At 37.0% G+C, this 16,912-nt stretch overlaps 3 protein-coding genes and 1 long non-coding RNA gene across 4 annotated transcripts; all 4 read right to left on the reverse strand.

Annotated features, from left to right (window-relative positions):
• Positions 1-1,345: 1,345 nt before the first annotated feature.
• LOC137713720 (B3 domain-containing protein At5g42700-like) lies at positions 1,346-4,226 on the reverse strand. Its single transcript, XM_068453065.1, has 6 exons — positions 4,031-4,226; positions 3,796-3,894; positions 3,455-3,658; positions 2,826-3,032; positions 2,644-2,700; positions 1,346-1,583 (listed from the first exon to the last, which is right to left on the reverse strand). The coding sequence occupies exons 1-5, from the start codon at positions 4,172-4,174 to the stop codon at positions 2,644-2,646; spliced, it is 711 nt and encodes a 236-aa protein (XP_068309166.1). The 5' UTR covers positions 4,175-4,226; the 3' UTR covers positions 1,346-1,583.
• Positions 4,227-4,688: 462 nt separating this feature from the next.
• Positions 4,689-7,317, reverse strand: LOC137713729 (B3 domain-containing protein At3g19184-like). Its single transcript, XM_068453075.1, has 6 exons — positions 7,180-7,317; positions 6,992-7,090; positions 6,691-6,894; positions 5,946-6,152; positions 5,588-5,676; positions 4,689-4,905 (listed from the first exon to the last, which is right to left on the reverse strand). Exons 1-5 carry the CDS (start codon positions 7,315-7,317, stop codon positions 5,644-5,646), a joined length of 681 nt encoding a protein of 226 aa, XP_068309176.1. The 3' UTR covers positions 4,689-4,905; positions 5,588-5,643.
• A 916-nt stretch (positions 7,318-8,233) lies between these two features.
• On the reverse strand, positions 8,234-11,632 carry LOC137738316 (uncharacterized). Its single transcript, XM_068477956.1, has 7 exons — positions 11,159-11,632; positions 10,578-10,635; positions 10,375-10,455; positions 10,204-10,239; positions 9,686-9,925; positions 9,459-9,600; positions 8,234-9,008 (listed from the first exon to the last, which is right to left on the reverse strand). The coding sequence occupies exons 1-7, from the start codon at positions 11,338-11,340 to the stop codon at positions 8,497-8,499; spliced, it is 1,251 nt and encodes a 416-aa protein (XP_068334057.1). The 5' UTR covers positions 11,341-11,632; the 3' UTR covers positions 8,234-8,496.
• A 2,529-nt stretch (positions 11,633-14,161) lies between these two features.
• On the reverse strand, positions 14,162-14,962 carry LOC137728655 (uncharacterized). Its single transcript, XR_011067931.1, has 3 exons — positions 14,533-14,962; positions 14,321-14,419; positions 14,162-14,234 (listed from the first exon to the last, which is right to left on the reverse strand). It is a non-coding gene; the product is annotated as an uncharacterized lncRNA (long non-coding RNA).
• Positions 14,963-16,912: the final 1,950 nt, after the last annotated feature.

Genomic DNA, 16,912 nt, shown 5'->3' on the forward strand with positions numbered 1-16,912 from the left:
CATAGATAATGCAAGGTGCTTGTAAACCTGATATCTAAGTTTAAATTTATGTCTTCATATCACTCAAAGAAAGAAAGAAAAAACTGTAAGTAGAATTATCACAAACTTCTTCTCAAGCCTCCAATCAAAACAGACGTCATCCTAAGAGAATACAAATTTCGAGTTAACGTGTCAAGCAAGTGCTGGAGGCTAGATGCAAAATCTAGCCACTCAAAACGATTATATACTTATCGATTTTTTTTGTTATAATGGGTCCCGCCCTCTCAGGACTAGCACTGAGGCTAGTTTGGCCTCACAGGACGGCTAGGTGTCAATTTGACTAGGCAAATTTTGTCTTCTTCTTTTTTTTTTTTTTTTTCACTTTTAAGCATCCACAAAGTTGAGACATAATGATAAACATTTTTTTGTTTCAGATTAATGTTAATGATTCATCATAACACAACGTTGATGTCACGTAGTTCAAAGATTGTGATCAAGTGTGGGACCCATGGGGCCTTAAGGGACCCCACAGGAACATTTATTTTTCGCTTGGAAAAAACCTAACCGCTTGTCCCGCCCTCCACCTGGAAGGTCCGGAATTCTCGGCGCCAGTTAACAACCAACTCCGCGTAAAGGCAAGTCAATTAATCAGGCACGCCAATACATAATATTATTTTTTACATTAATAATGAATAATGATCGGCTCAAAAGCTTGAGGAGCTTGGGATTCCAGTGGCTCATTCGGCTTCGTTCAGTGAATCCGGCTGTACACGATCACAGCTCCATCATTCACACATGTTGCGCGGACGCAGAGGCATGTTTGATTTATTTGCATTTGTTTTTTTTTGTTTGCAAGCTGGAAATGCCCAAAGCTTTTCGGCCTAGCAAATTAAATTAAATTAAATATGGTCTTTTGCTTGCCTGCCCATGTTGAAGAAATTGCAAAACAATTAAATGAAAATAACTTGGTTTTATGCCAAATAGTCTCGTTTTGAAGGAAAAACTCTGAATCCAAATCGTTATTGCATTTATCTACTGTTAAATTTTAGATGAGCAATTTTTCTTGTAATTTGATTATATAATGTTTTTACTGATATAATCAATCAAGAAGAATGATTTTATTTCCGTACGTATACTCTCGTGAGTACATAGTAACTAGAAGAAGAAAAAGACGTGCGAAAATCCTTCTACTTTAAAGTTCTCTAAAGTAATTGATTGCCATTTGCCATGGAAAAGTTTTATTGGGGTTGTGGTGTGATTGGCAATGAAGTCAACAGCTTCAATTGATTGCCAATTGCCATGGAAAAGTTTTCATAGGCTCTGAACCCCCACGTGCCCATAACATGCAATATAGCTGTCTTTCTTTATCAAGTGTGTATATATATGGAGAAAGAAGGGAATTACAGATAAGAAAATGATCCTGTCCATTCATATTTGGGTCATCATGATCATGGGGTTCATATATATCTCTCGATGAACAGCAGATATGATTGACTCATCTGCAGAAACTACGACTCTCTCTGCTACACAAAAAGCAACAAACGGAGCTCATTGCAAATTTTACATATAAAACTCTCCACATTCCAATCCCCTAACTCTTTTACCTGCAAAAAGTAAAAGGATAGAGTGAGAAAGTGAAAAGCAAAGAGAATTTGTTTTGTAACTAATTGTATATTCGTTTTTGTTTAATTAATAGGATTAGAAATCGCGAGTATAAATAGAGAATCTATCTTGGAATCGGTTGTATATCTATTTTTACCAATCTCTCATTACTAAATAAGAGAGATAAAAAATACATATATACAACCAAAGATAATTACAAATCTCTCGAATATAAGAGGATTAAGATGAGTAAAATCTCTACAAGGAAAGCCATTGGAAGACAAAAATAGGATACATATATGGATGTTTGAAAGAGAAAAGTTAAACCATAATAAATTGAATAACTTGCATATATTCGTTTTGCAACTGATTGTATATTCGTTTTTGTTTAACTAATAGGATTAGAAATCGTGAGTACAAATAGAGAATCTATCTTGTAACCGGTTGTATATCTATTTTTACCAATCTCTCATTACTAAATAAGAGAGATAAACAATACATATATACAACCAAAGATAGTTACAAATTTCTCGAAAATAAGAGGATTAAGATGAGTAAAATCTCTACAAGGAAAGCCATCGGAAGACAAAAATAGGATACATGTATGAATGTTTGAAAGGGACAATTTAAACCATAATAAATTGAATAACTTGCGTGAAGGTCACATGGTTTCTATATAAACACCGACAGTTGCATCACATTTGTGGTCCTTTCGCATATGCAACTTGTTTCATTTATATGTACTAACTGCCCCCTCCATCTGGTGTTCCTATAAAGACATCACAAATGAACTAAGGAATACGTAGATTTTATAACACGTGTATCTATTTGTTAAATTAATATTCTTACACCATATCAGTTCACGTTATTCAAATTAACGATTTTACTGACCAACTTGACAAAAGGAATAGAGTCACACATTTCCAAGTATACATCATGTATACCATTAGCGGATGAAATATCAACTATATTGTCTAATCATGCTATAACTCGTAGATTGGTATATTATAACACGTGAATAAGTAAATTCGACGGCAACAAGAATGATCAGAATTAAATTACCTAAGTTGATACTTCTGAGCTTGCCTGTCCGGGTCTTTCCACCCGTATAATGTACACCTGAGAAGATTATACAAGTGCATTAGACATTAAACAAAACTGGTCTGGAAACAAAGAAGATTACTTGACTTATCGGAAGTTCAAGTGCAAAATACGGAAGGTTTTTATGCAGCTTTGTCAATTACCTTGAACGTCGTAGGCCGGATCAATTGAAAAACCAATGCATCACCATCCACCAGATCATGAGCAACTGCAAATCCTTTCCATCCGCCGCTGAGTCCTGTTTTTCGGGCCAAGTATATGGTCGGGTACTCGTCGCCATCTTCATCGATCAGTGTCATAACTTCATCACCCTTTGGGAGGTGGTTCTTGCAGAAGCTGACATGAAGACCCTGTTGCCAATTACACAAGATACGATTGCATACACAATATGAAGCAGCACTTCGGACATATACTGAGCAAATACAACTTTCTTCATCGACAGCACATTGCTACATTGTCCAGCGACTGCTCCAATATTTAAGATTTCGGAGAGGGATATACGTTTCACTACGGTTCACACCAACTTAATCACATGCACAGTGCAACGGGTGTGGGGTTTTATACAAAAAAAACTCGGTGCGACTGGTAGTGAAACCATTCATTCTATGTAGTATTTTACTTTGTCGGGTTTTCGATATGAGACTTTACATTCTTCTAACATATAAAACACAAATAAACTGAAAATGTTGTTCAAAACAGTTGGTTTCTTTCTTAACAAACAATTCCATACCAGACAAACGGCATACAGTGAAAGGATGAGACTAATGTTTACCAGCCAGAATCCACCGGTGACATGTGATTGGAGCATTGTTTTCACAAGTGTCGGGTGATCGGATCCCAAACTGGCCTCTAATTCGTCGGCTTTCACCATCGCGGCGGCTCTGGCTTCATCGGAAGCATACACCCGGTTCGCCACATCCCTATGCCGATTAGTAGCGTAGCTCCTTCTCGGAATCATTACTCGCTCCGCCACAACCTGTCACAAACCATGACATAAAAAATTGAAACTTTACATACAATGCCAGAGGCCCAGAAGAACCCTACTCAAAAATACACATTCAAAAGCCAAAGACTGAAGCTTTGAGCAAGTAGAGGGAAAATTTAATGACCCACTTCTTTGTAATCGGGTGCAGGTCGATTTGCAACCCGGGTGGACCTCCTCACCTCCACCATCTGCACCTCATACGTGCGAGGCTTCCCAGCGCGCTTCATCTGAAAATACAGGAAGAATAGGCAGAATGTGAAGTGTGTTTACAGAGAAATATATATATATATATGTGTGTGTGTGTGTGTGTGTGTGTGTGTAGAGAGAGAGAGAGAGAGAGAGAGAGAGAGTTGTAGGGATTACAGGGGAGGGTTTGGGAGAATTTGGGGTTTTGTTAAGAGCTTGAGCAAGCATAGGCAGATTGAGAGCTTCCATTCTCTTTTTGTTTTCCACCAATCGCTGCTGGCGAGACTCCTCGTACGACAATTTAGACTTTGCCATCACCATTTTCCGAGAACCAAACAGAAAATTTTCTCGGACTTTCTCTGTCTCTCTCTGGTTTTTTTGGTTTTTGGGTGGAAGGATGAAGCGAAATGGTGGCAACAGTGTGAATATTTAAAAGAGTCGTTGCTAGTCGACCGTTGGGTTCCCACTGCCTTGAGAAATGGTCTGCACCCAGCAGTAAATATTTATTCTTTTTTTTTTTTTTTTTCGAGTTCGTAAATATTTTGTTTTTACCTCCATTAAAATTAATATTAAAGTGGTGAATTCAAACTTTCAAATTTACCATCGGTCTAGTGACTGTAAATCTGGTGAAATGCAGCAGCATTTTTGTCACATGTTGGGTCACATACGATTAGATTGATATACTAACACAAGGATATTTAAATCTAACTAAGTTTATCTCGATGCAACAATCAAACAACTGGAGGTTTTAGTTTAGTCATCGCTTGTCGCGTGTCCATGTTAAAGAAAATCTTGAGTGAAATATAGAAGCAGAGAAACGTGAAAGATAAGAGTAACTCGGATGTTCATTCATATTTGTTCGTTTCATGGGTTCTTCATACAAGTCTTAAAGGGACACCGGAGAACATTCAAAAATATGATTGCAGACGATTGCTTCATCGCTAACCCTACAAGGCTCCCTTGGTGGTTTCTATTACACACAAAAAAACATGTAATTTTCTCGAAACAAATAAAGCTCGTCGCTGAACAGAGTCTGTCAAAATCCTTTTTACCTGCAATAGTAAGTAAAAGAGCTGCGTGAGGGAGAAGACAGGAGAATTAAGACGAACAAAATCGCTTGAACGCTAATGAGGTAAAAACTGCCAACAACATTATTCAGAAAGCAACCTAGTCCAAGAGGCAAACAAGGAAGAACGCCATTCGTTCAGTTACGGGAAAACTGAAGGCAACTTCGGGTACATGCATCGTAGTATGCCATTCAAGCAACTTGGGGCATTAGAATTTAGAAGATACATCGTTTCTACGTATAACACAGACAGATGCATCATGCAAGCTTATGTAACTTCAATGATGTGATAAATTTTTCGAGTCTTGAACTTTCGAGAAGTCTTTATTCTAACTAAATAAATGCAAACAACTGCCTTGCGTAGTGTTTGCATATGAAGAATCAACTCTGAAACTAGCTTAAAGTTCATTAAATCACAGCTTTGTAGGTTTTCTCGCAGCAGAACAAACATTGGGCTTGATATGTTGAAGAACTTGGGAAACCATAAGCAAATGAGTAAATGTATGACTTGGTCAAGAGGCTACATATGAAATGTGCATTTACAAATCGTAGAAAACATCACTAGCAGTCTTAGATGACGAGGAAGCGGTAGAAATCAGATGACATATTGTTCAACCATTTGTCAATGCATAGCTGAAAGGGCAAGAGAAAAATACTTAAAACTTTACCTCAGCAACAATGACCACAAAAAACCCAACATTGACATTAGTTAAAGCTTGTAGCCCTATTCAGCTCTTTCCACCCTTATAATGTACACCTGAAATGACAATGCGAGTACATGAAACAAAAAACGCACACTGAAACCAGGATGATAGGGTGGTCTCATACAGCAAATGGACATATGTAGAGAACTTATCTAGTTTAATTAATTGGTATCTATTAAAGGTAATATACTTATTCTGGAGCTTAACAAAGAATCAGCCTCATTTAACCAAACCAAGTGTAAAATACTAAAACTTTTATGCAGCTTGTGAACTAAACTGTTGTAATTTCAGTTCAACTTTGTCAAGAAACCTGTAACCAAACCTTGAGTGTTTTAGGCCGAATTCGTTGAAAGACCAATGCATCCCCATCCACCAAACCATGATCAATTGCGAACCCTCTCCATCCACCACTGAGTCCTCTTTTCTCAGCCAAGTATATAACCTCGCACTCATCCTCATCCTCATCTATCAAAGTCACAATATCATCACGTTTCGGGAGGTTCTTGCTGCAGAAATATTTTGGAAGACCCTGTTGCAGTTTGCAGACATTAAACAGAATGAGTGCAAGTACGCCTATACTTACACATTATGAAGTAGGATACTGAAGATAATTGATAACACACGTAGGCCTCGTTTAGCGTCTAGGATTAGACTGAAATGGATAACCCACTATATTCAAGGTATACTGAAAGAAGGAATGCAAAAATTGTGTCCAACTTGCAGGTGGAAGATAGATTACTCATTAAGGAAACTTATCCGCGGATACCCTAAAATGGTAGGATTAGAAGGGATAAGTTCTTTTCATGTCTAATTCCCTCAAAATAAAAAATCGATTGCCTTGCCTTCAATATACCTTGAATATAGTGGGTTAGCCATTTCAATCCAATCCTAGAGCCAAATTTCACATCAAACAGAACGTCAATCGAACAATGTCTCAGTTCTTGAATCAGTTGAGATAATGTACAAAGTTCGCAAGCTTTTTAACAACCAACCAACAGTATATAGAATACAGAAGAAACATACAATGAAAATGTGAAATATATATCATATGAAGCAGACTAATTTACCAGCCAGAATCCACCGGTGACATGGGATTGCAGCATCGGTTTCACCATGGTCGGGTAACTGGATCCCAAACCGGACTCTAATGCCTCAGCTCTCGCAGTGGCGTCATCTCTGGCCTCATCCGAAGCATAAACCCGGTTCGACAAATCCCTATGTCTATTAGTAGAATACCTTCTGGGCCTCATCTCCCGATCCACCACAACCTTCTACAAACCATAAAATCATTAAAGATTTCAACTTTCCAATTCGAAAACAAAAAGAAAGAAGCATATGATCAATCAGAGGAAAAATCAAAATACCCACCACTTCTTTGTAGACTGGGGTCGGAAGATTTGCCACCCGGGAGGACCTCCTCACCTCCACCAACTGCTTCTCCACCGTGCGGGCCTTCGCGCGCTTCATCTGCGAATAAAAGAGAAATTAAGAATGAGAGCTTTTTTTTCTTTTTTTTTTGTGTGAGAGAAGGAGGGGTCGAGGGTTTTAGGGATTACAGGGGAGGGTTTTGGAGAATTTGAGTTTTTTTTAAGAGATTGAGCAAGCATAGGCAGATTCAGAGCTTCCATTCTCTTCTTGTTTTCCTCCATTCGCTGCCGGCGAGACTCCTCGTACGATAACTTAGGCGCCACCATTTTTTTTCCCGAGAAACAAACAGAAAATTTTCTTGGGCTCTCTCCCTCGTGGGAAATTGTAAATTTGAAAACCCAGTGGTAGTCGACTGCTAAGTTCCCCACTGCGTTGAGTAATTGATGCGTCACAGGTAAAGCTGATTGGTCAGCACTCAACTTTGAATTTAAGCTGAATAGTCTATTCCTTTCTCAACCAATTAGCGTCAAATCGATCCAACGGTTGAGATTCGAATTTTCAAAATTTACCACTTGCAATCCTAGTTACCCAATGGTTCTTAAGGGCGTGTTTACTTGAGATAAACGGAATAAGGGTAATGCTAATAAAGACCAAGTGCGTAAATTAAATTTTGTATATTAAATAACATGAAAGTTTGTAATTGGATTATGATTTAAGTATTGATAGACATGCTCATATGTATTTGTGACATATCATTTAGTTTGTAAATTTTGTCTACAAATTTAGTCTTCCTAACATTATTATTGGATTATTAATTTAATGTTGATTACCGTACTTATTTTTTGTTAATGCCACATCATTTAATTATAAATTCAATCTACCTAACATTAGAAATGAAAAAAAATTAAATTTATCATTTGATTAATGTTTATCAAGATTTCATTGTTTAAACTCTAAATGAGATACATGATTGTATATTCATTACTATTTTGAAAATATTAAATATTTTTAGTGTTATTTTGTACACATGAATGATTTGATTGATTTTTCATAAAAAGAAACAAAGTAAGACGAAATTGAGTTTCAAGTTCAAAATGACATAAGTTGACTTTCGTTGGACAAAGTATGACCAAACTCATATTTTCTTAAGATTTATTTTGGTATAAGAAACTTTAAGACTAACCTATCGTGAGACTTTACCTATATATAGATAATATCGTTTGTTAAATAAATAAATAAATAAAATAAAATAAAAAACATTAATATTTTGCCAAACTCATACGATTCATTTCTTTTCTACATTTACAGCTTCCTCTAATATTCATTACAACGATTCTCATCACCCACCTAAAGTTTCTTCAGTGCCAGTACATGTTTTATGCCGGAGAATGAGATCATCGTCGGCTTACCGCCTCCGAATGTACCTTATCCTCCTTATTCCAGAAACAAAGCAAGAAATGAAAAAGTAAAGATAACAAACTTCATCTCTCTTGTCTTGTGCCAAATTATAATCTTGAGCGACGTATGCACTTGATTGGATTAAAGGGGGCATGTCGTCTTCTTGAAGCGATTGAGCTGCCTTTCCCGTTCAAAGAACCTGATGACGACTTTATATCCCAATCCTCAACAGTCTTTGGAACACAGACGTCGAAAAGGATCTGACCAAGAACCCCGTGGGCATTCATGCTTGGAGTTGGCGGGTTAGGCAGGTGAATTATCCCTTCCTTGCGCTCGTCTTGCATGGACCCAACATCTCTACCTCCCTCGTACTCCATTGAGCCGGGCGTGAAGAAGTGATCACTTGAGGCCAGAGTGACTCCTCGAAACCCATTTGAGCCTCCTGCAGCTTTTCTAAGGCTATTCATTGGTTCATTGTCAACGATCTCATCTTGTGTTGCCTGCATGCCAATTGTTTCCCCTTCCAGCCGTCTAATTCTTAGGGAATAAACTCTGGTTGCTTTACCAAGGAGTTCGGTTATGGCAGCCTTGTAGTCAACTGGATAATGCTTGTAATGACCTGTGAGTGAAACAATGAATCAAGTTGTAGGATTTTAGTATATTCACATATGCTATCGATAAGAGAGAAGAAAGTAAATAAATAAGAATTTGGAAAGAAAGGAAATAAATAAGAACTGGCTGACGTGGAGCACATGTGGTCATTGGACTTCACATGCAGGCTAACCTGCTCTTATACCATGAAGAAAGTTGAGGTTCTACTGTAAAATCAATGGCAATATGGTGAAACCCCAACTTCTTCCTATTATTAGAGCAGTTGTCCCAGATATGATGCCCAACAGCCACACATGCTCCACCATCACACGTGAGGGGGAATAAATCTCATATTGATGGGAGGAGGAACCTTGCATCGGCTTATAAGTTGGGCTACTCCCCATATTACCAATAAGTTTTATGGGAGAACCTCAACTTTCTCAATAAATAGCCTTTGAGTTTAAGTTTAGAAGCATACCTACGTGAGGAGAGCCATTCCATTTTACTAGTTTAACATCAGCCCCAAGTTCTCGTAAGCGTTGCGAAAAATTATAGATAACTTGATAGGGGGCAAGATCGTCATTCTCCGAGCATAAGATGAGATACGGCGCCTGCATGCCCTGCATAAGAATCATAAAGAATAAATGAAGAGAACAAAATGACATTTTAGATAGAGGACAGCCTGGAGTATACTTAGTTACTCACAATTGTGGAGTAGAGAGTCTGCCAATACTCAGCACGTTGTGACTCAAACCTGTTAAGAAAGAGCGCATCGAGCCCAGATGCAATGCTCTGCGCCATCCAGGATGCAAATCTTGGTGGCTTAGATATTTTCAGGACACTTGGGTGAAGAACGAATTTAGCACCCAGATCACTAGTAAAGTCCACTGGACAGGAATCAAAGATGTGGCCAGAAATACAGTCTTTAACCAGTCGGCAATCATCCTTCACGGTCAAAAAGATGAAGATTAATAAGATTACGGATAATAGAACTCTCAAAACTGTAAGAATCAGTCCAAATGGAACGTTCCACCCCATATTGCCCCTAACATAAAAAATACCAATGATCACCTAAAATATTTCAGTGATAAATGAGATTGGCAGTCGTTTTCTTCATTGGTCCCCTTATGTGACGCCTCAACGTCTTTTAAATACAAAAATTACATTATTTTTTATAAGTCAAGTCAGTCACTAATGAAATTCAAAGGAATAAAAGAGTATACCAGACTCAGTTTTTCTTCACAAGTTCCCTCAATTATCTGCACAAAATGAAAGATGCAGTCAATACTTATCCTCAATCAATTGGATGCTTGCTACTTTACATGACCAGTGAAATCCTTTTGACATTGAAAGTACGAAAAAATATGGAGCATTCAGAACTGAAAGGAGTTTACCTGAAGAACTTTGAGCATACAGGCTTTTGGACCACCAGAAAAAGAAGCGAAGACCACTGGGCAAGGCTTAATCTTCAACTCCTGTATTTCATATAAAAAGGAAAGCGGTAATTGGTCAACTTTACTCAGGAAAATCAATTAAACAGGTTCTTTAGTATCTCTGAACCTATTAATATATAACTGTGGTATAAGTTACAACTGACCTCAACAAGTTCATTTAGAATATCCGTTGCTATAGTTGTAGCCTTCTCAGGGAAGAACCTGCAGAAATCATGCATATCAAACGTTAGTCCAAAATCAAAATGATGCGTGCAAACCGCCCCATGTCATTCTACAAGTAGCAATTATACATAAATGATTGATTGCAGCCACAAAAACAGACAGATCCAAACATAATAGCTCAAGTTCTGCAAGTTCTGCAAGTTATTTTGAGCTTTGAAACATTTAAAGATTGAATTTTAAGGCGAATTATATCATCACTGGGAGGAAGAATATAAACAACGATGTACTTAGTAATCTTCTTGAAACATTCATGTACAAAAGAATAATTCCGTCAATTAAAGGCAGTCCTTCCTTTCTCTGTAACATGCCTGCTGCCAGGAATGTTTCCCTAAACGCCGCCAACTAGTATAAATAAGTTGCAAGCCATCGAAATAATATTTCTCCTCCACAAATTTACGTATTCATCAAAACAAGTCAAACCCGATTGGGAACGAAAGTAAAAGCAGAAACTTGATAGGAAAAACATCACCAATTCAGCGAAAATATCCGAACAACAACTTACATATTGAGAAATTGAGAGTGGCAGACCAAAGAGTTCCAACCCAAAGACGAGTAGAGCTCCACGAAGCTCTTCAGCTGCCTCTCCTGGCTCGACATCCACGCAAACAACACCACTATCCCTTCAACCCCATCGCTCCGCCGCTGCTTCCTTCCCCAATAACACCGACCCCCGAACCCCCACATCTCCTCCGCCGCTCCCAGCAACCCAACTCTTTCTTTCTGCAGAATTCTCAGAACTCGAGCTGAAAAACGCTGACTTTTCGAATTGGGTTTCTCTAGGAACTGCAGATAATTATTGGGTTGGAGTTCAATTCGATCAAACGGATGAAGAGATGGAGGGTGTGATTATCTGGTTTCCATCCCAAGTAAAAAGCTTGCATCTTTCGGGCAGGGGAATGGGCGTTTTTCCAGCTTTGGACTTTTTGGACTTTCTGCTGATTTTGAGAGAGCGAGAGAGAGAGAGAGAGAGAGAGAGAGAGAGAGAGGAGAGGGTGGGAGGGAGGGGAGGTCGGACAGATAACTTTGCTCTGATTTGTCCAAACTGTCATATTTTTGGGTGCACTGAATATATATATGTGTGTGTACATATATATATATATATATATATGGGATAGAATCAAGTAACAAATATTTTTATAAATACTTTTACATTTTTTTCAAGCCTTTTGATTATATGATATCCAATGGTTCTTATTTATTCATTAAATGACATAGATGCTTATATTGATTTTAACTAGTATTAAACATAAAATAAAACTGAAAAAAACATAAAATCTGAAAAATAAAAAATATAATTAAAAAAGGAAGGTAATTTAACTGAAATTGGTTCTCTCGTTTCTATTTCAATCAAAACTTGGATTCAGACTTCGAATCTAATAAAAAAAGAGAATTGCTATTAGCACTTCAAAAATGTTATTCTACACTCCAAACTTTCTATATTTGGTAAGAAAAATACACTTATAAAGAGTATAGAATGAGATTTTTGAAGTACCAACAACACTTTTCAAAAAAAATCATGAAACTTTACTGAAAACAGCTTCGAGGGGTCGCCCCATTTCTTCTTGTGTTATCTCGAAGGCAGCCTGAATCAATGCATGCCATATGCTATAATAAATTAAGCAAACCCCACAAAGTAGAAGTGTCTCATCACAAATGCAAGCAACTGGAACCAATAACTTTTTGGTAAATTGAGATTCTACCTTATTGGGGAAGGGAGGAACGTCATCTTGAAGAATGCACAGTTCGTTCATATAATCTTCTCTGATAATATCAGGTCTGTTTGCGAGAACCTTTCAATACATGGGTGAAATCAGGCATGTGTTTGATTGCACAAGCATATGAATTTAAAGAAGAAGTTTCATGATATTTTTATTAGGGTTCAAAGTCTGAATCCAAGTCTTGATCGAAATAGGAATTAGAGAACCAATTTCACTTAAATTATCTTTCTTTTTTAATTATATTTTTTATTTTCCAGATTTTATGTTTTTTTTTATCTTTAATAGTAATTAAAATTCACATAAGCATCCATGTCATTTAATAAATAAATAAGAACTCTTAGATGTCATGTAATCAAAAGGCTTAAAAAGAGTGTAAAAGCATTTGTAAAAATTTTTGTTTCTGAATCTTATCCCTATATAGATATATAAAGGGTCAAAATATAATTGATTAATTTTTTTTAAGTTTTTAATTAATTGTATTATTATATTTGATGTACTTGTTGTGTGAGCACATTGAAAAAAAAATTCTTTTTTATGCTCGACATATTAGGACATTTGGTCTGATTTGTACAAAGTTATACTTGTAATACCTGGAACACAATTGAGTACATCAAGAATCATAATATAAATAATTATATTTTCTTTTTTCAAATATTGAACCACTTCTCATAACATTTATTATATTAAACCGTGCCGTAGCACACTAAAAATTCTTTCCACACTTCGCCACCAAACGCGTGCCAGATTCTGTAAGTTTAAGCCTTAATCCACTAGTAGAAAAATCACTTTGAGCGACGTAGGTACCTTCGTCGTGCAAAGTCAAAAATCGTTGCCTGAAAAATAGCACAACAAAACCTTCATCGTGCAAAGGCAGTGACAATAGGATTTGCGCAACGAAGAGGAAACACACGTCGCTTAATGACAATTTGTGCGACGCAGGGAGTCCGTCGCGCAAAGTGATTTAGGTGGCTTTGCGCGACATAGGACATGTGTTGCGCCAAGTGGCTTAGTGGCTTTGAGCGACGTAGGCATGCATCATGCAAACCCTTTTTTTTTTTTGTTTATGTCAAAAAAAAAAATTTAATTTTTTTTAATAAATATTGTAATTAAATTCTAAACAATAATTAATTAACCAAGCAAAAGTATTTAGTTATAAAATATATGAAATTGTACATACAAGATGTCCGAACAAAAAAAAAAACTACAATTAGTCTTCTAGGTTTGATACATCAAGCTACTGGGTATCAGCAGGGCGAGGTAGCTCTGAGGTCAAAGGTAGAGTAAGATCAAGTGCTGGTAGCGAGATTTGGAGGTCGGACATCTATATGGCTCGTACAAGGTCTCTCACCGTCCAGGCATAGGTCCTCATCTCCTCGCTGGGCCTTTATCTCCTCACCCTGGACCGCAAGCTAACCTTTTAGGGTTGTCACTTCCTCCTTTAATGCATTGACCTCTGCTGTGTTAAATATGGAAGAAGAGGCACATGTCTCATGAACCCGCGCTTTACCCATACACCGAACAACCTTGTCATGATGACGACTGAAGTTTTGATCCAAGACATAAGTCAGGATCTGAAAACCTACATCCTCGAGTACCGTGACATCCTCGATCGGGGTCTCTAGGGGAAGCTGCGATGTTGCTTCTTAGAGAACAGCAGTGCTCTTTTCCACCATAACAACCTGTAATAATAAAGAAAAAACATATAATGTTTAATAACAAAATATAAATAATATTTGAACGATTCATACATATAAGAATAATAAGAATTACATATACTTACATGAAACTGATCCGTGGTCTCATCACCAGGTCGAACGTAAACCTCCTCGAACAGGTCGATCTCTAAAAACTTATAACCATCTTGAAGAAAAAAAACATTAAGAAAATTTTATTAATCAATAATAATAAATAAATTGTATAAAATTTCAAAGTTAATATACTTTTACCTGATGTCGTGCCTCAAGCCTATACGAAAAGGGTTTCGAACCGAAATGGTGGAGAAGTGTCTTTGACTCCCGAGCTTTCTTGCTAGCAATAGATTTCTTCTGTTAAACACACAATATACATGTTAGTGCAACTATTTGAAATAAAATAATAATAAAAGCTTAAAAAATAACTAAAACAATAATAAATTATTATTAAAATATTATGTACATACCACAAATTTTGGGTCTGTAAAATGTTTGCAGAGCCACTCCCAATCCTCCGGTCGGTCCTGCAACTCGATTGGAACATATAGGCGAGCAATCTCCGGATCATTCCATCGCTTAAAATACGTGTGAAAACTGTTCTTGCACTATTTGTACCAGGTTGCTAAAGACTCCTCTAAGTAGGCCATGGCCTCGGGGGATATGTCCTGAAGATCATAAATGACCTACGAATATAAAAAGGACAATTTTGTCGAATAACAACACCACATCTACTAACGACGCTGCTATGTTGCTGTGAGGTAGCCGCTTCACGATGTCGCGGGTCATACGCAATCTTGATCTTGGAGGCGGCCTGACGTACGCTATGTACCTACTTCAGCATTCAACTAGACCCCCTGATTTTTTTTTAGCTAGCCAAAAATACTTAAATGGTGAAAACCCTAAGCTTAAATTTGTACAAAAAAATCGACACAACTTCTCCTGATAGTATAGTATTTCCCAAAACCTTAAAATAGTAAAATAACAGTAATTCACAACCCGCAAAGACTCCTGCTCGCGGCGGCGCCGATGAGGCCGCCGTGCACTGAGCGGCTAAACCAACACTAATGACGTCAATGAGACGGGCACCTGAGACACCGTAGGAGTAGCCTCATTAAGGGGTGTAGGCTCCCCAATCAATGGAGCACTCACGCCTGGAGTAGTAAATGCTGATAATGCGGGAGGCGCATTGGTCACACTCCGACGATGAGTGATCAACTGCGACATCTATACACTTTTTGAACAATAAAAATATAACATTAGAAACTAATCATTTCTTGCATTTGAAATTAGAAGAAAAAAGCAAAGAAAACTGAACAAATAAACCATGTGTGAAGAAAGCAAAGAAAACTGAACAAACATTAACCGAAGATTAAAAAGTGTAATGAATCCAAGGCAGCACGATTGATTAAAAAAAGTTAAACCTAAACCAAGAGACCTATCCTAATCTATCAAACACCAACCCAACTTTCTATAATTTGATCTCCTAGGCTTAGTGTGTTTAATCACAACAATTACTAATCGAAGGTAGCACGATGGACTGTTTTTTTTTTTACTACATATAATTTGATCTCCCAAGCTTAGTGTGTTTAATCACAAAAATTACTAATCGAAACGACTAAAGAAAACAAATTACCAAATCCATAATCCTTTGCAAACAGAGCCAGTCAAAGTTAGTACCTCTACTTATCAAGAACTCAATTCTATGTACACATGAAGATCGACTTAAGACAATATCAGATCACTATCCAATGCTCAATTCACATCCAAATATCCAATTTCCTCAAACAAAAAAAATAGACAATTTAAACAAAGAAAACTAATCCTTCCTTGCGTTTGAAACTAGAAGAAAAAAGTAAAGAAAACTGAACAAATAAACCAACTTTGGAATTTTAGGAAAAACAAAAAGTACACACTGCATGCATTAACATGCAGCAGTTGACCTTTGGGGATGAAAGGAGAGCATTTTCCTTCTTGTCTATGGTGAGATTAAATTGTTAGCATCTAATCAAACTGCGGTGAAAAAATACAACAATTGTGATTGACATATAAATAGGAATGAATTTTCCCGTTTCGCATTATAATTGGAGAGTGTTAAGTAGGAAAGGTAAAACATTTCAATACAATACTTTAAAAAAAAAAAACTGACATGAGGAAATTAAAGTTACTTTTGCATATCCATGACCATTACAAAGAAATAATTGCAGCATTACGAAGTAATAGCTTTTGCTAAATTTGATCATTTACCCTTAAGGAAAAAAAGTTAAATTTGCTATTTGCAACCTAAATCCTTCATCTCACGCTCAAGGAATTAATGATGGAATAAGCTTATGCACTCCTGGAAGAGATATTGAAATGGTAGACCCCTGTGTTTTTCTTTTTCCTAACACGAATTGCCAACAGACTAACGACATAAACCATGAACAAATTATTCAACATACAACCTAATATTCGACAGCCGGCCAATCACTCTTACCATACTATCCTTCCATCTGCAAGCATTTACATTTCTAACGTATCACTTAAACTAGGTGAGATGAAAAAATGCCAAGATGGCAAAATGGGTCCGGAATTATAATCACATTAGCTAGGGTTTTGAAACGATAAAAGTGAATATATTCTTGCGCCATGAAGTAAAGACACAGGAAAACCAAATGTACAAAAACACATGTTGGACTTCATTACTCTTATCGTCCCTACCAATATCAAATCACTATCCAATGCTCAATTCACATCCAAATATTCAATTTCCTCAAACAAAAAAAATATACGATTTAAGCAAATAACCTGCAGACAAGATTCACTTTAATCAATATCCAAGTTCCTCAATCGCCTAAACCTTCCTTCCTC

Source organism: Pyrus communis, chromosome 1 (genome assembly GCF_963583255.1).
Source record: "Pyrus communis chromosome 1, drPyrComm1.1, whole genome shotgun sequence".
In the NCBI taxonomy this organism is placed as follows: Eukaryota; Viridiplantae; Streptophyta; class Magnoliopsida; order Rosales; family Rosaceae; genus Pyrus; species Pyrus communis.